General features: G+C 41.7%; 1 protein-coding gene across 3 annotated transcripts; it reads right to left on the bottom strand.

Annotated features, from left to right (window-relative positions):
* Positions 1-354: 354 nt before the first annotated feature.
* BIRC2 (baculoviral IAP repeat containing 2) lies at positions 355-16,272 on the bottom strand. Of its 3 annotated transcripts, none has more exons than XM_039487423.1 (10): positions 16,129-16,272; positions 12,320-12,506; positions 10,474-11,450; positions 10,267-10,366; positions 9,179-9,257; positions 7,678-7,726; positions 6,231-6,473; positions 3,286-3,540; positions 2,630-2,671; positions 355-1,149 (listed from the first exon to the last, which is right to left on the bottom strand). In XM_039487423.1, exons 3-10 carry the CDS (start codon positions 11,345-11,347, stop codon positions 956-958), a joined length of 1,836 nt encoding a protein of 611 aa, XP_039343357.1. In that variant the 5' UTR covers positions 11,348-11,450; positions 12,320-12,506; positions 16,129-16,272; the 3' UTR covers positions 355-955. The 3 variants fall into 3 exon arrangements, with proteins under 3 accessions (XP_039343357.1, XP_039343366.1, XP_039343347.1); XM_039487432.1 differs by having other exon boundaries at positions 12,381-12,506; XM_039487413.1 differs by having other exon boundaries at positions 10,474-12,506.
* Between the last annotated feature and the right edge of the window lie 6,918 nt (positions 16,273-23,190).

Genomic DNA, 23,190 nt, shown 5'->3' with positions numbered 1-23,190 from the left:
TGTATGTATAAGTATCTCCTGTCTGTGTGTTCCATTCTATGCATCCGAAGAAGTGAGCTGTAGCTCACGAAAGCTCATGCTAAAATAAATTTGTTAGTCTTTAAGGTGCCACAAGTACTCCTGTTCTAATGCAGTAATCACCCTCCCTATCTACTTTGAATAAGGAGGAAACTAAAGCAGATTAATTTTGCTAGGAAAAGTGTAATTAAAAAAGTCTGTGCTAAGAGGAAATCAGCAGAACACACAGTACAGACTAATACAGCTAACAAACTTTTCCATTGTCACTGCAACCTATACAAAAATTTAAGCTAACTTTGGGAACATTTTGTATTAAATAAGTTTTCACTTCTAAAATAGTTTACTGAAAACATTTTAATGCTGTTTTCATACAATTAAATATCAATTATACACACATTAACAGAATATCAGACTTTTATAAGGTATTTTTGTAGTCTATTTTTTTTTTAATCTTGATACAACCAGAACAGCTGAAGTAGAAGATCCTGTAGTCTTACAAGTATCAATCAAGTGTCATTTCTAGGCAAGTCTCATGAAAATGCTTCAGTTATTTAAGACTCAGCTTTAAAATGAAATCATGTATTAGAATACAATGCTTCACTAGTAAAGGATTTCTTTTCAAATTAGGATAAAGGCATGTTTATGAGATCTCTTCCTCATTGATAAGACTTTCTGAAAAAAGGTTACTTCACAAAAAAATAGATCTTATTTTTCCATCATTTTTAAATAATTACTTACACAGGTTTCAAAAAAGATCTTTGGCAGCATAAGGCCTAGCATGCTCACACAACAGTCCACTATTACCCCATAAGCCACATTAGGCAAGTAATTTATCTATTATCTTCTTTACTAGAGTTTTCCACTCTTAACACATCACTGGGTTAGTCTTGAGCACTGCTAGGATGCACAGGAACAGTAGCTTGCAGGTTCTCTCTCTTCATGAAAGAAATGTACGAACAGTACCCTTTATTGTCCCCCTGCAAATAGGGCATTTTCTTAGGGAAGGTGCACACTCTTTGCACACCACTAAGTGACCACATGGAATAAATACAATAGAAACTTCTTTGTCCATGCAAACTTTACAGGTTCTTTCCTCCTGTAATCTTCTCAGTTGTTCTTCCATGGGTAACCCTGAGAAGAGAACAAACAAACTTAACACCACAAAGAGATCTTCAAATGGCAGAACTGATTAGAGATGGGAAAGCAATAACATTCAGTACGACTGCCACCCAGTACAAAATATGCCTTGTGAGGTATAATTTCAAAATGACCAACCACATGGATCATTGATATTCTTGTGTCATGTATGTCAGAAGTGCATATTAAGCGTTATAGAAATTATGACTAAAATGTGTTTACCACACAAGTCTGGGAGGAGTGGGGGGGGGGGGGGGGAGGGGGGGAACCAGTTTCTGATAGACAAAGGACAAGCTGATGCCTCATGCCAGAGGTCAAAGTTGACTGGCAACCACCTGCCAAAGAATGGCCACTTGACAATGAAGGGGTGCAGGAACAAACTGATCTGCATTTCAGCAAGGAACAACAAAGAACCTCTTTCACCCTGAGACTTCAGGTCTCCATCCTCAGAGCTGGAATGAACTTTATCTAGGGGTAACCTTCAGGAAAATGCATTTCAAAGGGTGACTGGACTATAAAAGCGAGGGGCAAAAAAAAACATCGCAAGCTCACTCTCTTTCTCCTAAGACAAAGGAACCAGCCCTTTGACTTTAGTGGGGGAGACCCTGACCCGAGAATTTGGTCAGCCATGTTGCTGGGATCATGTGGTAAGGATTTTACTCTGAACCCAGTCTAGCTTGTTAAGTTTTAGCTACTAGAAAGTGAGTATTTTTATTTCTCTTGTAACTATTTCTGACTTTAATGCCTTATAGTTGTACTCACCTAAGATGTCTTTAGTTAAATAAGCTTGGTTTAGTTTGAATTAGAGAATAAAATGGTATTGTTTAAAATGAACTACACCAGACCCTCGCTAAAACGCGCGTCTATATAGCGCGAATTCACATATAACACGGTCACGGCCATAGATCCCAAATTTAATTACTTTAATTGCAATTCATTTTAACACAATTCCCCCCGTTAATGCGGTACCACGCATGGATCCCAAATCCCACATTCTAGTGAGGGTCCGGTGTGTTTGGTAACTAGTTGAAGTCGCAAGCTGTTGAATACTGACCCTTTGCAGGGGCAACAGACCTGGAAAGGGCTGCATAGTGCAGTACACACAGTTTTGGGAAAAATTTGGGACTGGGATTGTGTTGAGGTCACTCTGCAAGTAGTAACCAAGGCTGATGGAAGCCAAAGTGTGACAAGAGTGTTGCTAACAGGCTGCTGGAGTCAGAGCCACCAAACCAGGACTGTAGCTATACACAGACACTCAGAGTAACTTGCATGCTCGTAGGCTGTTTGTGAGCAGCAAAAGTTGGGAGCTACAACAGTAAAGCATTATGAGGCAATCAGGTCACAGGGCAGGTGGTGACAACCCCTCACTAGTCTGGATTACACCTCTGAATGTGACAGTGGCAAAGAGAAAAATTTGTTGAGAGAACCTCAGTTATTGCCCAAACCACTCAAATGAATAAAACTGAAAATTTACCTGAAATGTCTTCTGTGGGGACATACTTCATGTTTTTTTCAACTAAAATGACAAAAAGAACATTTTAGTCACTGGAATTATCTATATTCCAGTAGAATCTTTAACTAATGCTTTACTACTATACCTCAGACTGTATTACTAGAGCCCTGCATGGATACAAGATTTATATCCGCAGAGCTGCAGGGCTCTACTAGGAACAACAGCAACGAAAGCAGGAGCATGTCAGGCTGTTGCTCGCAGGACCCAGGAGAGGCAGATCACTGCATGAAAGGGATTCTTGTCCGGGAGCACGTGAGCCACTTGCGCACACTAGCACAACCAGGGACAGCTGCTGGTGAGCCTGGTGCCCAGGCCAGTGGGTAAGGGTGGGGGAGGTACAGCCACGCTGAAGAAGCTGCCCAGACTGGGCGCTGGCTCCTGCGAGCAGCAGCAGCCTGACATACTGCAGCTTTCACTATTGTGGTTCCTGGTAGAGCCCTGCAGCTCCGCAGATATCCGCTTTATATCCATGGACATCCGCAGATATAAATTTTGTATCTGTGCAGGGATCTATGTATTACTAAGAAAATAAAGATGGTTAGACTTAGGAAATAAGTTTATCAATCTTCTGGGGAAAAGAAAAAGGAAAAAAAAGTACATCTGTCAGTCAAACTCACCAAATAAATCTTTGTACAACATAGGATCACACTCTCGCAGGCAGTTTCGGAATATGTGGGCTGTTGCATTTCCTTTCACTAAAATCATATCAATCAGTTCCCTTGCTTGCAATGGCGTTTGGGTTTTTTGTTTAATAACATCACGTTCAAGTTCAGTTATCACTTTGGCCGATAGTAAACTCTCCAAGATAGGAAGCACACATGTCAAATGCTGAAACAAAGCCATTCGATTCTTCCGGATTAAGGACAGGTCATCTTAAATTCAAGGGGAAAATTCAGTAAGTTACTAGTAACAATGCAACTTCAAATCCTGTAACTGATGTGTGCTATCCAATTATAAGAGATACCTTGATTCTTTTCATTCTTCATTTCACTTCCCACTCCACATCAGTAATACACACTATTAAAATTACAGACTTCACAAATCACATGAAAGGCAGACAAGTAGTTTGAGTATTGTAAAGTTTTACAAAGTCCCCCTTCTCCTCCAAAGTAGCGAGGCCACCTTATACATTATTTCCCAACTCACCACAGTGAAAGGTATATTTATTGCACAAGTGGAATGCACAGACCCAAAGGCCTATGTGTGTCACCACCACTGGCTTATCAAGTCAAAAATCACTGCCAGCCAAAAATACTGTTAAATCAGTGTGGACTTAGTATTTTTTTGAAAAACTATAGGGACAGAGTTATGCATGGGGAAGACCTAAACAGTACAGAACACTCAGCAAAAACAACCCCAAACAAACCACACCTTATTGTACAATTGTGTTTTATATTCTCCAGATTGTGGCTGTCCAATTTCTACTATGGTTTAATGACTAGAAATGTACCATGTTGTGACATCTCCGCTGTTGGCATATAGTGAGCCAGGATGACATACACAGCACTTTAATATGCTGTGCTACAGAAGTTATGTTCATTAAATCATGGCTCCTACTGTTTTTCAAGAGTTTCAAAGCCAGACTGCATGCTTGTGAGGTTTTGAAACTGAAAAGCAAATATTAAAGAATCAGAAGTATAGGGCTGGACGGGGTCATGAGAGGTCATCTAGTCCATCCCCCTGCACTGAGGCAAGACCATATATACCTAGACCATCCCTGACAGGTGTTTGTCCAACCTGTTCTTTAAAAGACTCCAGGGACAGGGATTTCAGTCTCCTTTGGTAAGATGTTCCACTACTTAACTAATCTTATTGTTAGAAAGTTTTTCCTAACATCTAACCTAGATCTTCCTTGCTGCAGATTAAGCCCATTACTTCTTTCCCTACCTTCAGTAGACATGGAGGAGAACTGGTCTCTGCCTCTTTATAGAACAGACTTGAAATATAGTATGTGCTATTTTATCTGTACCCATTTCCTCTCTCCCCCATAGTCTTCTTTTCTCAAGGCTAAACATGACCAGGTTATGGTTTAAAAACAAACCAAACAAAAATCCCACAAACTTTCCTCATTAACCAAGTTAAAAACACCCCTAAAATTCTATTAGTCTTTTTCACAACTGCATCACATTGTTGACACATTCTACTTGTGACCCTTTAACCCCCAGATACTTTTCTGCAGTTTTTCCACTTAGCTATTTCTCATTTCATAATTGTGCATTTCACTTTTTTCCTTCCTAAGTTCACTTGTCTTTATTATATTTCATTTTGTAGATTTTAGATCAGTTCTCCAGTCTGTTAAGGTCATTTTGAATTCTAATATCCTCCAAAAGTGCTTGTAATCCTTCCCAGCTTGGTGTCACCTGCAAATTCCAAAAACTACTCTGAGTATGGTCTTTCAGCCAGTCCACCTGCCTTATAGTCATTTCACCTAGACCAGTGGTTTTCAACCTGTGGTCTGCAGGCCCCTGGGGACCCATAGACTACACCTAGGATTTCCAAAGGGGTCTGTATCTCCATTTAAAGTTTAAGGGCCCACAAATGAAAAAGAAAAAAGAAAAAAAGTTGAAAGCCACTAACCTAGTTGAAAGCCACATCTCCCTATTTTACTGATGAGACTGTCATATGGCATTGTGTCAAAAGCCTTACTTTAAAAACCAAAAACCAACCAATATCTACCACCATATCTATCCCTCCAATCCCCAAGTCACTGGGCCAATAACCCTACCAAAGAAGGAAATTAGGTTGATTTGACAAGATTTGTTCTTGGCAAAACCATGTTGACTATTACTTATCAGCCAACTATCCTCTAGGAGGTTACAAAATGATTGTTTAATTTGTTCCAGTATCTTTCCAGGTATTGAAGTTAGGCCCACTGGTCTGTAATTCCCCAGGTCTTCAATGTTTCCCTTTCTAAAGGTGGGGAAACATAGTAGCTTTCTTCTTTGCTCCTCTGGGACCTCACCTGTCCACCATGAGCTCTTGAAGATAAGTAATAGTTCTAAGATTGCATAAGGAATTAGCTGAAGCACTTCAGGGTGAATTTTGACAGACCCTACTGACTTAACTACATCTAACTTCAAGGAATATCAATTAAAAAAAAATATCTGGCCTCTTGTACATTAATCTCAATGTTTTTATTATTGCTGAGAAGTCACAGAAGTAACAGAGCTGACCAGTAGTAACTTTAGGAGACTGAAATTATATTTATAATCGTTTCTATGTGGTGGACGTTTTACTATATAGAGGAGTCACAGTTTTGGTGGACCTACCACCACATATAGGCATATGGACAAAAATATGGTCTTGATCCTGCAGAGCATTGTGCAGGTGGACTCAGACCATATCGAGCCCCAATGAAATATGGGGTGCATCACTAAGGATAATTCCAGGATTGAGGCCTAAATTCCACACTGATATCCAGATGACACAGTGTTAATCCTTTATATTTACCTTTAAAACACACACACAAAAATTGCCAAAGCTCATGAATACAAGTGTCCCCAGAATTAGACCAAAAAGCAAACAGATAATCTAACAACGAGGATAAGTGCCCTATGCATACCCGATGCCACTTCTTCAGATTGTCTCTCCTTTTCCTCTTCCCTTTTTTCATCTTCTGCAGTAAGCAGATCGGACACAAGATCATTAACAGTCTTGTAATTTTCCTCAGTCGCTAAGATTTTACTCTGAACCGTCTGCTTTATTAGTCTTCTACTAAAGCCCATCTCCAAAGCTGCTTTAACCACTGGGGTGTTCATCATGATTGCATCTTCTGAATGGCTTTCTCCAGATTCGGAATGAATAGCTATTCATGAAGGGGAAGAAAGACAAAGAAAAAAAGATACTTTAGAGGATTTGAAAAAAAAACTTTAGATATTTTTAGCATCTTCAGTATATAAATGAGATTTAGCGTAAAAAAATCATTTAATGACATGGGCCTAACTTTTTAAAATCAAGATATTTTTACTTAGAACTCCCGTTTAGAATTTTATTAGACTGTATTTCAACAAAAAAAGCTTTGTTACAATAAAAAAAATCCAATTTAAAGCAGCAAAAGCAGGGAAAACCCAGAGGTCACGCCATTGTTGAACAGCGTCATTAGATTAGAACTGAAAAAGAATGGTAAAAAAAGTTAGTTATGGAAATACCTCCCTTTCTTATAGTATACCAAGTTCTTGAGTCACATCTGCATTAATAGAATGGTTACAGTTCTACTATTGGTCATCCTTTTCCTGGCACTTAGCTAACTAAGCGTAATAGTCGGAAATCTGACTCATCTCACTGCCTCAGCAGGGGCCACTGCCACTATGGGGAATTCACCCCCAGAGAAGTCAGACAGCAGTGTCATCATACTTGGGTATTCCACTGAATAAGAGCAGCTTTACAGCCCCAGAGGAAGCTCTCTGGAAGGCTGCACTTCTTCAGTAAGTCCCCAAGCTGACTTGGCCATTCCCTCTCCCTGGCTATTGCTGCCCACTTTTGAAGGTGCTGACATAGCTGCAGGCTCCCAGCAGGGTAGGGTTGTATGTATCTTGTGTAATCACAACACTCTCTAAGGAGCTCTGATACCAGGGTGGTCCATACTCTGGATTACTCTAGCAGAAGCTGGTGTAACCAACAAATAAGTCCATTGAGTCCAGTTAGAGAACACGCAAACAGAGGCAAACTCTTCAGAAACTATACAGTATGTATACAAATCCCAAGTATTGTGGAAATTATGAAGGGATGAGAAATTTCTCTTGCACCAAACTTGAACGGAATATTGTAGCATAAAATTTCCTGCACACCTCACTGACATTTTAAGTACACTACACAACTGTCAAAAAAAGCTTTGACCTGCTGGGAAGCATTCCAATGCTGCTGCTTTCTAAAATGCTATGAATTGCTTAGCAAGCTAATTTTGGAAAGCATCCATACAAAAGTTCTATTTATATTTACATTAGGTTTATAAGTGTGCTGAAAGTCTTATCACTATGTAGCTTGAAAGACATTAACTAAAATGTACATACTTGGTGGATTGGCACTTTCATCCACAGGGGTATCTGAAGTTGACAAGAGCTATGGAATGCAAAGGAACAGCATTTAAAAACAAAAAAAACAAAACAGAAACAAACGAGTCAGCATACAACGCTTTGCATACAAATCTGATAATTTCAGAGCATTCTTTTCCACAAAAATTAAGTGCTTTACTAAAGAAGGAAGGGATAGCTCAGTGGTTTGAGCATTAGCCTGCTAAACCCAGGGTTGTGAGTTCAATCCTTGAGGGGGGCCACTTAGGGATCTGGGGCAAAAAATCAGTACTTGGTCCTGCTAGTGAAGGCGGGGGCTGGACTCAATGACCTTTCAAGGTCCCTTCCAGTTCTAGGAGATAGATATATCTCATATTATTATTATTATAAGGAAGAACTTGGTACAAATAATGAAGTTATTGTAGCATTTAAGAGCCCCAATCAGGGGCCAGGACCCCATTGTGCTAGTCACTGTCCAGCCACACTCCACCCAAAGATTTGCAATTAAGAATTTTAACTCAAATAGCCTAAGTGAAGTATTTGTAGATAGGATTATACAAGTCTTACAAACAATTTGTACTGTGAATGTGCACTGAGGTAAATCCAGGCAGTTTATACCAACATAAGCTTTTCTCTTCCAAATGAAGTTACTCACTATGCCTTTTGTTTATGCAAAATATAAACTTGTTACAAACAAACAGCTTACTTACAAAAAAAAAAAAGTCCCACAAGAGAGGCACCTGGAACCAATTTCTGTACTAGCACGTACTAATCTGCATTAGTCACTAAGCCTTGTGTAATCAGAATTTAACTTCTTTATACTCAAAGTCTAGAGCAGGGGTTGGCAGCCTCTGGCACGCGGCTCGCCAGGGTAAGCACCCGGTGGGCCGGGCCAGTTTGTTTACCTGCCACGTCGGCAGGTTCGGCCGATCGCAGCTCCCACTGGCCACGGTTCACCATACCAGCCAGCACATCCCTCGCCCGCACCGCTTCCCGCCGTCCCCATTGGCCTGGGACAGCAAACCGGCGGACCGTGGCTCCCACTGGCCACGAACCTGCCGACGCGGCAGGTAAACAAACTGACCCAGCCTGCAAGGGTGCTTACCTTGGCAAGCCGCATGCCAGAGGTTGCCAACCCCTGGTCTAGAGCTCTCATTGCCTCACACCAAATGTCATAAGGTTTGACTGTAAATAGCTGTGAAGCTCTTCAAATGACAAGTCCCCATGCTACCAGATCTATTTTCAATATCAATTCTCAAAAATACAAAAACTGCTCATGGAAGATGTGCAAAGAGTCAGTTTTGAAGACCATCAATTAGAATTGGTTCATCTCATTTTCATGTAAAGCTTTTCATTCATGAACTGTCAATCAAACTTAAAACTCATACCTGTCAAACTACTTAGAGCAATATCTGGAAAGTGGGGGAGGGAGGGAAGTTATGTACCACCATCTAATGCTGATATTAGCAACCAGAAAAATTACATAAAAATTCTAGTTTACCTGTTCAAGGAGATGTGGGAATCTTGCCTGAATTTGATTGACAAACTCTCGCCCTTTTATTCGCAGTAGATACTCACATCTAAAACATTAACAGAATATAAATGTTTGTCAAGTTACAATATTTGTTTCTCATATAGACTAGTTAAGAGCCACACAGAATAAGAAGCCTACAATACTGTGCTCAGTTAGGCCCCAATTCAGGGAAGCACTTAAACACATACTTAAAAGTTAAGCACATGATTAAGTCCCAGTGACTTCAATAGAACTTTAGCACACACTTAAGTATCCTTACTGAAGAGGGATGTTTTGCTGAATCATCTTAATATGACCTAATTTCTGTATTTATCAGATATAAATGTGATCTCATCAATACCAAAGCATTCAGTAATAGGTACCTTTTAGTGTACAACCTCAACAGCTTTTAAACTCAGCCAATACTCCACGCCTCCCCCCAAATCACTCAGTGTCTACAAACTAGTCTAAATTTAAAAAACAAAAAAACACAATGAAATGGATATCAAAAAATTAAAGGTTTTAAAACGTAATCAGTCTACACTTTGCACTAGTAAAGCAATTTAAACTTTACTCAAGATAAAAAAATACAATGATAAAGTTAATGGGGGAGATGAACAAGGAGCTAAGCAAAAGTTGGATGTTGAACTTAAGTTTAATAGCTGATGGTAAACAGTGTCAAAGATTAGCATACAAAACATTATTTTTCCTGTACTGTTCTCAACTTCATGAAAGCTATTTAAAAATCATTAACATATGGGGAGATTTTCAAAAGGTACAAATAGTAGTTGTGTCTTACTGACATCTGTCTTTGAAAATCTCCCCCATAGTTATTAGCATCATTATTTCCCCCATTTTATTATTCAGCAGTAGAAATGTTCTCACTCAATTCTTTCCATCTGGAACACACAGAAAAAAAAAAAAAGCCCTCTTGTAGAGTGACAATTTCAAAAGCACTCACATTGGCCTAACTCTGCTCCCACTGACAAATTTCAAGATAAAAATTATAAGGGAAGGTCTGAAAAGGCTTGGCATTGGCCTAATTCTTCCACTTACAGAGCTTTTCAAACAGTTACCTTGGAAACCATTTAGCATGCTCAATCCATGGATCATCTCCAGACTCCCAACACCTTAATCCACCATCACAGCAAAAACATTTGACATCATCATTACGACCTTTAAAAGCAAGTTTACAAAGTATTCAATAAGTGTTCACACAAGCCATTGCTTAGCAAATTCTAAAAGAAATAAAGTAAGACATTAGATAGGTTAACTTTTCTTACCTACGTAATAAAACCCAGCATTTGCAAGTTGTTCAGGTCGAACTGGAATTCTTGTTGGCCAGTTTATGAATGTTTTAACACGAGCCATGTGGGTTTGCATGCTCTGGTTAGAAATGCTGAATATTGGATGGCCTCTAGTTTTATTTTCCACAAAAGGGCAGTTAGGAAAGTATCTCCGATGTTCTGACATGGCATTATCCTTCGGTTCCCAGTTACTTAGTTGACCCCCACAGGTAAAGCAAGCAACTTTGTCTCCTGGCCCAGTATAGTAAAATCCAGCTTTGGCCAGATCTGTTGGGGATAGAAATGTCAGGGGCCATGTCTGAAAAGTACATAGCCTAGCATCTTCTGTGCTCATTGCAGGATTATAAAAGTTAGATCGCAGGTGTGATGGGTCCTCAACAGCCCTAGAAGTTACTGGTTCTTGAGGAAAACTGGAGAAAGTAGTGCTGAAAAAGCCAATTTGTTCCAAGCTTGGAGCAACAGTTATGGAATGCAAAGATGGTGAAAGACTGTTTATTGTGGCTGGAGGTGAGAAGGCTGAATGAGAGGATGATCCAAGATTACTAACTGAAAGCAAATTCTGAACAAAGCTGCAACTAGGATAGAGCTGTTTATGTTTTTCCAGAGCACTGTCACCTTGTTTCCAGTTATCCAACATCAAGCCACAACTGAAGCATTTAACTTTATCTTTCACACCAGTGTAATAAAACCCAGCTCGAGCAAGACTCCTTTCAGACACTGGCACGTTGAGAGGGAAAGTAGAAAATGTGGACATTCTGTAGAGTTCACATGACAACTCATACTTCAGTTCACACACCGTGCTGTTATTCATCAGATTAGCCAGGAACGAGCTGCTTTCCACTATGTTCATAATGAAATATTAGGGAAGAATGGGACAAGTCTTTCTCTGGGAGGTAGTTTTGTGCATGGAGGTGATTTTGAATAACTCCCAGGCCATATAAAAGAGTAAGGACCTGAAAGTGAAACATTTTGGTTTGTAACACTGAACGCATGTGAAAAGAATGAATTATGATTAATAAACAGATTTGATACATGTGGGAAGTCCTGCTTTTATTTTAATCCGCAAAACTGCTTTCAATGGAGAAGTTACACAATCTCAACACTCTCGGAGGTACAGAAAGTATGTCAACTGGACTTCCCTGTCACAATACATCACATTTTCCTTAGTATACTGTACTTCTCATCTCACAGTCAATGGCACTTTGGTGCAGAAGGGGGTTGGGTGGAAGAGATACAGAAAAATATCTAAGGGTGATCAAAATCCACCCCAATAAAGAAACTAAAATGGGTAAAACTGAAGACACTGCATCTTAATATCATGCGCCAATTTAAAATTAAGTGTTTATTTCATCCTAGATAGCCAATACGAATGCAGCTTTTATACATCTTAAAAGATTTTGTATTGATAAGAGTGTCGTATACTTATGTTGAAATTCTAACCTGAGACATTACAGAGGCACAAACAGAACAGCCCCAAAACTTCTGAAGGTGTATTCCTACATCAGACTGCCAAAACAAAATACCCTTTGTTTTAGCAATCCTCACCCAAAGATATGCAAGACAGCAAGAATGATTCTTGACCATAGCAGTGACAACACCAACTTGTCACAGATACCCACTGGCTTGGAACAGACCCAGTGTGTTTTCTTCCATGACACTCTCAACTCTGGGCATCATAAACTTAGCCAGGTTGCTTGGGTACAAGTATACTCTTATAACATTTAATACAAATATATGGCTTTATGTTAGAATATTCTAGTATTTTATATGGATTAATTAAAAGATCTCTGAAGGCCATGTTCAGAAAGCAAACAGAACTTACACTGGTCAATACAGAAATATATTTTGTTAACTTTAGTTTCTTTATTTGTGCACAAAACTACCTCCCAGATTTCAGACTGAAGTCCCTTTTAAGGGGCTTAGGCCTCCATACTGAGATTTGTAGTTCACAAGAAGAAATTGTAGAGATCTGTAGTCTGAAACATCCAATTCCTTTGTGCTGCCAAAACCTGTAAAGGAGAAAAGACATTTTTCTTATAAAACAAGATAAATTAGGCATATTTGTTGTAGCTGTCATCTACAGTATTTCTCACATTATAAACCTGCTGAACATTAGAATTGCAAAGCCAGTTTTTTTAATTTTTGGCCAGCAGGTTTCAGGATAGTTAATGAAGGTCACTTCCATAAACACTGACATCAAAACCTATTCCCACCTTGTTAACCTGTACCGAAAAATTTGGAAAAGTGAATGATTTAATTTCGTAAGTTGTCAAATATTTGATAGATAAAAACTATAGATAAGTGGCCCGGTCTACATACAAAGTTGTACTGATATGACTAATGGTGTTATTTTACATAGCTTTAGTTAAGTTTAAAGGTGCAACCTAAACAGATACAAGCCAAGTTTAAACAGGTATAAAACAGCATACACAAAAGTTGCACCAATTCACCTAAACCAATTTAAATTAAACAAGGGCTTGTCTAAACTCAGGAGTTGTCCAATGACTTATAGAATGCTTTTTAAAAATGCCAAAAAACAAAAGAAAAAAATACCAAGCCCACAAAATACCACCAAAAATTCCAGGTGAGAGCAGAAGATAGAAATCAGAGTCTAATTTTAGAGTCTTCTTTTTTGCTGTGTTTCAAGCTTTCTGAAGTGTTCCACACTTTCATTAAAATACACACAACACTTCTTCCTATTGGAAATAGAGTCAACACAAATATGCGTCTGCCAGGATGACACACCCCCTACAGAAACGGTCTCCAAGCAAACAGCAGCAGCAGAGTACTCCCCACCCACTTCAGTTTGGTGATGGCTCATTGATACCATGGTATTTAAATGATTAGGCACAGTGAGTTGTGGGTGCAGGAGATCAGCCTTCTCTTCTCCCTTCTGCCCCATCCCTGACCATAGCTGCGTGGAGTAACCTAGCTGCCCCTCCAACATGATGGGAGGGGACAGGGAAGCTTTGCCAAATTTTAGTGGCATTGCAACTCCATGTGTCAGGTGGGCAGCTGGGCCAACTTTGAGTGAGTGGCATTGTGACCTGGACCACATGGCTGCAACCCCACTCAAATATGGGTGCAGCCAGACTATTAATCTAGGTTCCCTCTTTAGCAAAATTCTGGTTTGCCCCAGATGGTCATACTAACTCTAGTTTCTTAATCAAAGATATTAAATACAACAACAAAAAGTTATGCGAAGTTGTACAATAAAAAGTCAAGTAATGCAAGTGTTAAATATTGCTTCTAGGAACACAGGAATTACCACACTAGATCAGAACTATGGTCCAGCTAGTTCAGTATCCAGTCTCTGACAGCTGCCCACACCAGATGCCTCAGAGGAAGTACATGAAACCCCACAGTAGACAGATGTGGGACAGTCTGCCTTGCATAAGGGTTGAATCCTGAATAATTGGAGGCTGGTTTATGCCCCAAGCATGAGGTTTTATATATCTTCCAAATCTTTTCATTTAGCATTAACTACTACTGTAACTCTGGATATTCTTGTAATCCATATAATCATCCAATCCCTCTTTGAATTGTGCTAAATTTTTGGTCTCAGTGGTATGTTGTGGCAGTGAGTTCCACAGTCTAGTCACACACTGAGTAAAAAAGTATTTCCTTTAATCAATTTTCAATTTGCCACTTTTTTTTTTTAATATTCCCTTGTTCTTGTGCTATGAAATAGAGAACAGATGCCCCAGTCTAACTTCAACTTCACTTCTTATTCATCTCCTTTCTAAGGGCATGCCTACACAGGGGCAATCAGGAAAGTCAGGGCCAAATAACTGAAAGTATGATGACAATGTTCATAAATGGGTTAATTCATCATGTGGATACTTTTATTCAGGAGTGAAGTGGTCTGAGTTCCCTGTCGCCAAATCCTCATTGAAGAGCATCACATGGGGGTTTCCACACACTTGAATTCAGGCGCACTGACATCACGCCTGCAGTTGATTTGCCTTAACTTTCCTGAGTAATGCCTTGTAGGCATGTCCTAAAATAATCAATCCCAGTCTTGTAAATCTCTCTTCATGTATTTTTCCAGGCTCTTGATCATTCTCATTGCCCTCCTCTGAATCCCCTCTACTTCTGTAGTATCCCTTTGAGATGGGGCGACCAGTGGTCCACACAGTATTCCAGATTTAGACATACCATCAATTTATATTATGGCATATAAATGAGTTGAGATCATAAATTTAGTGGAAGGTACTGGAAGATAGAGAAGGGGAGTTTTACCCTCCAGTAAGCATTACTTTGCACTTATCAAGCAACCAAACTTGGTAAATGGACAAGATGTTAAGTCCCCATGAAGTCATCTCTGGACTTGACTAACCTTAGTACTTTAATGGGTCCATTATAGTTTTACTTGCATTGAAATGACCTCATCTTTTGCATTTATGATTTTTTTGCAGTTTTAACAATGCAAACATGAGCCCATCACATCCTACAATGTCCACACATGCTTAACTTTCCACAGTGAATGGCCTCATTGACTTCAATGGGGCTACCTGCAGTGTGTAAAGTCAACCACATCTCAAATGCATCTGACGAAGTGGGTATTCACCCACAAAAGCTTATGCTCCAATACTTCTGTTAGTCTATAAGGTGCCACAGGACTCTTTGTCGCTTTTTACAGATCCAGACTAATACAGCTACCTCTATGATACTTCACATCTCAAATAAAAGCAGCAAAGAATCCTGTGGCACCTTATAGACTAACAGACGTTTTGCAGCATGAGCTTTCGTGGATGAATACCCACTTCTTCGGACACAGCCTTTTGCATTTAATAAAGTTTAAAATTAACTAGATGCTTAAACTAATACTTTATCCTTCTTGCAGTTTTGAAATTTTAGACCTTTTCAGTTAAAGCAAGAAAGGGATAATTATGGGAAACAATTCACCACCAGCTCCCACACAAGAGTGTGAGCACGTGTCACCCCATGCTTATTCATCCACCCATTAAACTCAAGTTTCAGGCTGCACCATCCACACCATGCAAGCCTAGCCATAGCCCTACCCCTGACTGACTGAAGTAATGTCGCCAGTTTTCACAATTTGATCCCAAGTCTCACACTCTTTACTACTGAAGACAAGTGGTTACATAAGAACCTCAGCTTCCGTTTTTTAACTAACTCTCAGGGTTGCAGAGAGCTTGGAAACATGATGCCCCCAGCGCAGCCTGCAGGTTCAAAAAAACAAAACAAAAATCCAAAATTCACAGCAAACCAACCCCAATAATTACTTTAAACCCGTCATATTTTGAGGTCCTCAACTCACGCGTGGGCTTGGCAAGATGGTGTCTCTCTCACACACACAGACACAGTTAATAGAGTACCACGTACCTGGCACCATCCCACCCTCCGCCAGCAGCTCCCACCTCCGGGCACAGCCCCACACCCGCGTGACCGCCCGCACGGCTGCCCAACGCCGTTACCCGTTACACGAGATTTGCATTGACGCAGTCAGCGCCCGCGCACCGCGCTCCCCACGCCACGAACCCACCTCACCACCCGCCATCTCGAGCCCCCCCCGCACGCCGCAGCTGAGGCTCGCGCCGCCCCTCCCCAGCACCCGCCGCGCGGGGCTTCGCGCGGGACTTGCCCCCCCCCGGCTGCGATACTCACCCAGGCTGGGCCGCGCGCGGTTCTCAGCGGCCGCGCCGGTCCCACACAGTATATATACCGCGGCCAGCTGGCCAGGGTCCCTCGGAGGCCTCGTCCCGCCTCGCGGAAACTCCCTCCTCCGCCCCCCACTCCCGTCAAACAACGTCCGAGGCTCCGCCCTGGGGAAAGTACCCGGTCGGACGGACTGCGCATGCGCGCGACCTGGGCGGTGACAGGGCGGCCGCGGGGTGCAGCCGGTGTGTGGCTGGCGCTCGGGTCCCAGAGAGCCTGTCGCGTCCTCGGCTCGGCTGCGCGCAGGGAGCGCGCGCCCCCGCGCTCTCGAGGCACCCGCCCAGCCTGAATCCTGCCCCTCCCCCCGTCCCATGGCATGAGGAGAGACCAAGCAAACTCCTTACAACTGCCCCAAACACTCCCCCTCCCCCTCCCCCTGAAGCCTGCGTTCAAGCACTGACCAAACCTGGACCTTTGCCATCTTCAGCCCCAGATCCCGCAGGGGTCAAGTAGGACTAGCCCCCTGCATTCTCTGTTTTGGCAGTACACCCTGGGGAGTGGGGCCAAAAAATAGCGGGATCCACTAGAAACCTGCTTACCAGATCCAGGTTTATGCGGTGCTCATGCATATACATTGGGGTTGGGTTGGTCAGTAGGTGCAGTAGGAACAGCTAGACTTGCTTCCTAGTTTGATGTACAATTTGGGGACTTGGGATCAAAATGGTCAGGAATCAGAGCCAGCTTTTAGGGGAATGTTCAGGGGGCCGACCACATAACAGCTCTTCAGGGCTCCCAAGGCTTCTGAATGAAGGGCTGCTTTCTCAGCAAGCAAGGAAGGGAAGGGGAGGATTAAAGAATAGAATCAGGCCCTTTGATCAAAACTCCTGTCCATATCAATGGATGTAAGATGCAACCTGTAATCTCCTTTAGGGAAATTTTAAATATCTCTTTGGAAATGCACGGGAAAATCCTTCCTCACAAATGCACAGTTAAAAAAAAACAACAAAACACCCTGTCTGTGGGTAAATCCAAACTAAAAGCATATTCCTCCCTAAGGGTCCCATCCCACTCCCATTAAAGTCAGTACCAAAACTCCCACTGACTCAAATGGTCCAGGATCAGGCCCCAAATGTGTGAGACTTTCCTTCAGGGTTTTTTTCCCCCTTCACCTCTTGCTCATTCACATAATCACACTGACTAAGGGCCTGCTCCTGTTCCCACCAAAGTTAAGAGGAACATTAGGTACTTTCCTCTTTCTAGGGGAAACCCCGCAGAAATATGTGTGTCTGTCTGTGTGTGTGTGTATTTCCCCTACCCCCACCGCTGGGGGAATTCCAAAGGCCTGATCTATTTCCTGCTTTTATGTGTGGGTGTGTCAAGTTAGACTGGAAGGCAGCAGCTTTTGCATCCCTCCTTTTTATCCTGATCACAACCATACATCACTCCTTAAGGGGAAATGCCACAGAGAGAAAGGGAGACAGAGTTAGTAGACAGAGTAAATTATAGTATAGCTCTTGCCCTACAACATGAGGGTTTTAGCAATCTTCTGGCCTCTTGTTAGCAGATCCTTGCTCTGTGCCACCATCATCCCCCTTTCTGAGATCTGTCACTAACAATCAGCTCCATTTCTCCTCCCCTCACAACATTGCCAACTCTCATGATTTTGTCATGAGTCTCATGATAATTATTGTTTTCCTTAAATTAGCCCCAGCTCCTGGAGTCAAGTGGATATGTGATTATTTCAGCCTTCATTCTTAAAGAAAAAGTGCCGTAAATTTCTAGCCCTTGTGGCTGTGTAGAAAACTTAAAAGGGTGACCCCAGTGCACCCTAAAGGCTCAAAAAAGCAGAAGGCAAATAGGAATACCAAATCTATTATTTTTACACAATCATGTAAATCTCATAACATGATCTCATTTAAAGCCAATCTCATGATTTGTGGTGAATCTGATTCACGATTTTTGAACATTGGGGGTTGGCAATACTGCCTCTGTCTCCCTGAGCTGGGGAGGAGGAAGAGCTTCTTTTTGGCAGTGTTGTGAACTTTGCTTCTCTCTTACTGGTGCTGGGACAGATATCACCAGAACATCTACAGAGTGGACCTCTAGCAGGAGGTATAAACTTTCAAACTTTCAAAACTTTAAAGAAAAGACTGTAAAATGTCAGAGGGGAAAAAAGAAACAGAAAGAGGACACAGAATGGAATGCAGTCAAATTTCTATCAGCCTGGTTTCAGATTGAATCTCCACACAGGAATTTGAAAAAAATTCCACAAGAGACCCCCCTAACACTGACTATTGAGGTTCAAAATCTCCCGACACAATCATGGTATCACCTTCTCTTTCCTTATACAGAATAAATACAAGATGAAAAAGCCCCACTATGGGTTTTTTTTTTCAAGTAGGGATGAGGGGTGGGGTGTTTTTGCAATTGGGAACTGAAGGTGTGCAATATAGGAAGCAAAACTGATTTGTACATTATGACACCATGGCTAACTTTTTATAGCAAGAGGTTCCGGTAAAATGCATTTACAAAAGACCCTATAACCCCGTTTACTCAATCTCTCTGACATTTCCTGTTAAGGTAGAATGTAATTTGTCATCACTGCTAAAAGGAAACATGACAAATTTGGTCAGCTTCTTTGTCATTACATTTAGTGCTATGTCTCCACCTTTTCCCATATTATGGTTCATGGCATACACAAAGAGAAATAAAATAAAATTAAATACTCTTGCTGGAAGACTGCAACATAACACTGCTTTATTTCTTAGAATTCAGAATGATAACACATAAGAGCCCCAAAACAGGGAAAGACAAAACAGGCTGCTCCCTGAGGGCATAGAGGCCTAACTCGCTCCAACCTACTGTAGGCTGTCTGTATACTGACTGACTTGCTAGGCCCAGATCACGTACTTCCCTACAAAGGCCCCTAAACTGCAAACCGGGCCAGGAAATGCCTCTCAGCATCCCCAAGTTGGATCCTGGCAGAGAAGAAGAAATATTTAATACTTTGGGCCAATCCTGCCAGGTGCTGAGCACTGTTGAAAAGTACAGACTTCAGTTGGGTTTTTTTATCTATCTTATCATTTTATAATGCTGTCCATCACTCTATTAGCTATGCGTACAGTAATTGGAACCTCCCAGGAGGCTTTCAACATGTTGCAGGATCAGGGACATATGGAATTGGACTGTTTCCAAATTAGCCTCCTCCTGGGATCCTGAGTTCTTCTTCTCTCTGTCCAATTCCAGGTAGAGATAGCAGGAGCAGAATTCCGGAGGTGAAAACAAAGGGGAAAAAACCCAATCAATTTATTAATTTAAGAATTAAAAAGAGGTAATGGAATTATTGAATATTGAAAATGTGTGGTTAGCAATATTGCCAATCCAAAGTTTAAAAATCATCTGTCAACACTCCCCAATCAAGATTAGCCCAAAAATCATGAGATTTTTTTTAAAATGTGTATATATTTATTCAGTTTTTGCCTATCTTTTGATTTTTGAACTGCTCCAGCCCACCTCCAGTGAGTGTCTGAGTTAATTACAGAGTTGTCCAATCCCACATTTATAGAGTAAGGTGATTTTGTCACCCATTTCAGGAGTTCTCACTGGAAGACCAAACTGAGGTCAAATTGCTCAATTTGTACAAAGTGCCACCAAATGATCTGGAGCTTCCAACTTGTCCCCAACTCCCCAGTTAACACCACGCATCACAAGACTTGCGATAAAATCACACAAGTTGGCAACATGTCTTTATACTGACCTCCATCAGATGATGAATGGTGGATTTGACAAAGTAAATATTCATTTTAACTATCCTAATTACAATTACGAAAGTAGCACATCAAACACTTTTGAGTTTCAGATGTAGTTCACTAGGTATTAAAGCTTTAGAACCACTTTACTACCGGGAAAATACATGAAAAATACCATGCGCTGACAGACAGACAGACACAGTTTTAGAGTTTAGATTTCCCTTCTCCTACCACAAACAACAACAACAAAAAATTACAGAAATAATTTTGAGTTTCTAAGGACTTTCCCAAAAGATCTAAAGCATGTCAGCTCCACTACACTTTAATTTTCTTTCCTCATGCTGTTCCATCTCTGAAGTCCTATCCCCCTCTCCAGATTGCCTTAGTCCAAAGTGATAAAATATACAGCATAAATTGCTTCTCTTTGCAATACATTTCTGAATATCTCCCAGTCATAAGGGTGCACATTAGTGTGCCCTCTCTAAACCTCCTCCTCCGTGAAATCTTGGAGGAAACCCTATTTTCCACTTCCACTCAGTTAGAAATAATCAGTTTCAAAATATTTAGTTAGGGTTCAGTCTTAACAAAACCCAGTCTTGCCATGCATGAAGATTATCAGTGACTTTTAACTCTAATGGTTTCTTGAGATTTAACTGTACCCATGCATAGTTCACTGTAAATATGTAGCAATTCATTAGTGTGCCTGTATTGTATATAACTAGATACAAATACCCTGTGCAATTTAAAATATTTTTTCTATCTGTAATTTTAATGAACAACAGAACTCCCAAATTCATTTGTTATTTTCTAGGAACGGTTAATCATAGTGGACCTATAGCCTGCTTGGTAAAAAGGCTAGTTAAGACTGGTGCCCATGTATCACCCACATCCCCATAAGAACAGAGATAATTTCTTGGTCCCCACATTTCTCAAGTTTAGAAAAGGTGAAAGAGGGCATTAAAGCACTTCTAACTGGCATGGTCTAGTAGTCATGCTGATGCAACCCACCTTGAATTATTGAATAATAGTAGCCACTCAGCACACTGGCTGGATCTACAACCTCACATAAGAGTGTAGATCTCATCTGTTGATCTACCTTGAGGCAAAAGTTAGAATCCTGCATAAAGTTGGTGAATAAATTCTGGTGACTCATTCTGGCAGATGTGGTTTGTTAACTCCATCAGGATATAAAATGGAAGACCTGTTGCCCAGAGGTAATGGGAAAGAGAGAGATTTTGAGGGAAGCCTTAGGAAAGGTACATTTAGAGAGAAATAATATCAAGCTTAGCTTAAGCTGTCATGCTTGTATTACCAGTCCCAGAAAGGAGGGAAATGACCTCTTATATCATGTGGGGAAATCCGACAGACTGTGACCTGAAAGTCTGTGTGAATTCAAGCTGATTCATTTGTGTCTGATCAGAGAGCATCTATCAGAGTATCTCTATTATTTTAATGATTTTTTAATTATCCTATTTGTTGTGGCATTTGGGACCATGACATACATGAAAAGCAATACATTCCATGTAACTGTCCACAGAAGACAAGTACTCTGGACCCATCATTAGAAAAAAAACCATTCCACACGAGTCATATCGCATAACCTCACAAATACATAAGCAGAAAGGTGTGCCTTGCAATTCTGTGCTGAAGGTCAGCAAATGCAAAGTCCGGAGAGTTTCCACTGTCTTTACAAGCCAGATGAAACTCAGTTTTACCGACCTGCCTACACAAATGAGCCACAGGGACAAATGTTAAAGTTTAAGTAAATCTTGTGGGTTTTGCTGTTGGCTGGTTTTTTCCTCCCCTCATTGCTTATGGGGGAATTGCTCCAAATGCTAAGAGTAGTAGTTAGATTAGAATCGAAAACATATCAGATCACGAGGACGAGCTGAGGCTGCTGTGTCAGAGACTAGCCTCACTCACAAATACTCACTTTGAAAAAGGGACTAGAATGAGTTACAGACCAATCTTGGCCTACTTTTATTTTAATTCCTTTAAAAGATTTGATAACTTGCCAATCTGCTAATCGTTTTTCTGTTTCCCTGTTTCTAAGAAGACAATCTTCACTCTGCTGATGATATCATAAGCAGTAGAGGCAGCAAGGAGAAAAGCACTATTGCTAAATCGGGGGCCAGTGCAGCGAAGAGACAAGCACCCTTCACACCTCAAAAAAGAGCCAAAGTTGGATGGAGGGAGGCAAGGAATGTGCCCCTGAGGAGATCAGCAGACTGTTATTCAATTAAATCAGCTTGTTTCAAAATTGAGTTCCAGGCTCTTGGTCCCTCCCACAGAGCTGCCTGTCTGTCTACCAGTCACGTACTACTGTGCACCAACATCTCTCCTTGTGCTGCCATAAGGCCTGCTCCAACTCCCATTGACATCAGTGTGAATCTTTCCACTGACTTCAGTGAGAGCAGGTTTGGGCCAATAGAGAAGGGAGTGGGGGGCACTTACCCAGGTCTCCTGCCTGACCTCAGTGCAGGGAGAGGGACTGGCAAGATCCTGGCAGCAGCACAGAGGGAAGCATCAGCATGTACTGGGTATCAGTCAAGCAGCTCTATGTTTGTTGTCTATGTATTTACTTAAACTGTGGTTGTGACTGTAGGATCGGATTGCCTGTGGTATGTGGAAGCACAGCACTCATGGGGCTAGTTTGACTGCATGACATGTCACCAGTATTGAAGCATTAATGCATGTTTGTTTTGCGGAACAGGCCCAGCCTTAGCGGTGGGCCACCTGGTGGCCACCCAGGGAGCCCAATGGTCAAGGGGGCACCGTGGGGCAGCACAGAGGTGTGCGCTGCTGGTGAAGTGTCAGAAACTGTTCCCTGGGGAGCACTACATGGGGGGGGGGGGGACCCAGATTTCTCCCTGCTTCCTCCTGGCGGAGGAACAGGAGGTGCGGAGAGCAGTGGTGCACAGATACTGCTCACCCCCCCTCCCCCACCCATGTTCCTCCATGCCCCCCCTAGGGAGCTGCAAAGGGCGGGGAGTGAGGAGCAACACCAAGTGCTCCATGCATCCAGGTCATTTTCCCCACCTAGGCTGTGCTGTGCAGCGAGCATTAGGAGCTGCTGCTCTCCTGCCCTCCCCTTATGCAGCCCAGGTGGGGAAAGTGACCTGGATGAGGGGAGCTCTGATGTCTCTCCTCCGTAGGGATGCCCAGAGGAGCAGTGTCGGAGTGGGGGAGTGAGCAGCAATGCCAGCTGCTCCGTGAATCCAGGTCAGTTTTCCCACATGGGTGGAAGGGTGTGTGTGTAGGGGTTGGGGTGAAGGGGGCACAGTGCAAGGATTGGGGCATGGGAGGGGGCAGGGGCTGGGGG

This window comes from Mauremys reevesii, linkage group 1, assembly GCF_016161935.1.
Source record: "Mauremys reevesii isolate NIE-2019 linkage group 1, ASM1616193v1, whole genome shotgun sequence".
NCBI classification, from domain to species: Eukaryota; Metazoa; Chordata; order Testudines; family Geoemydidae; genus Mauremys; species Mauremys reevesii.
Note: the sequence above shows the minus strand (reverse complement) of the source record. Positions and strands in the feature narration are given on the sequence as shown.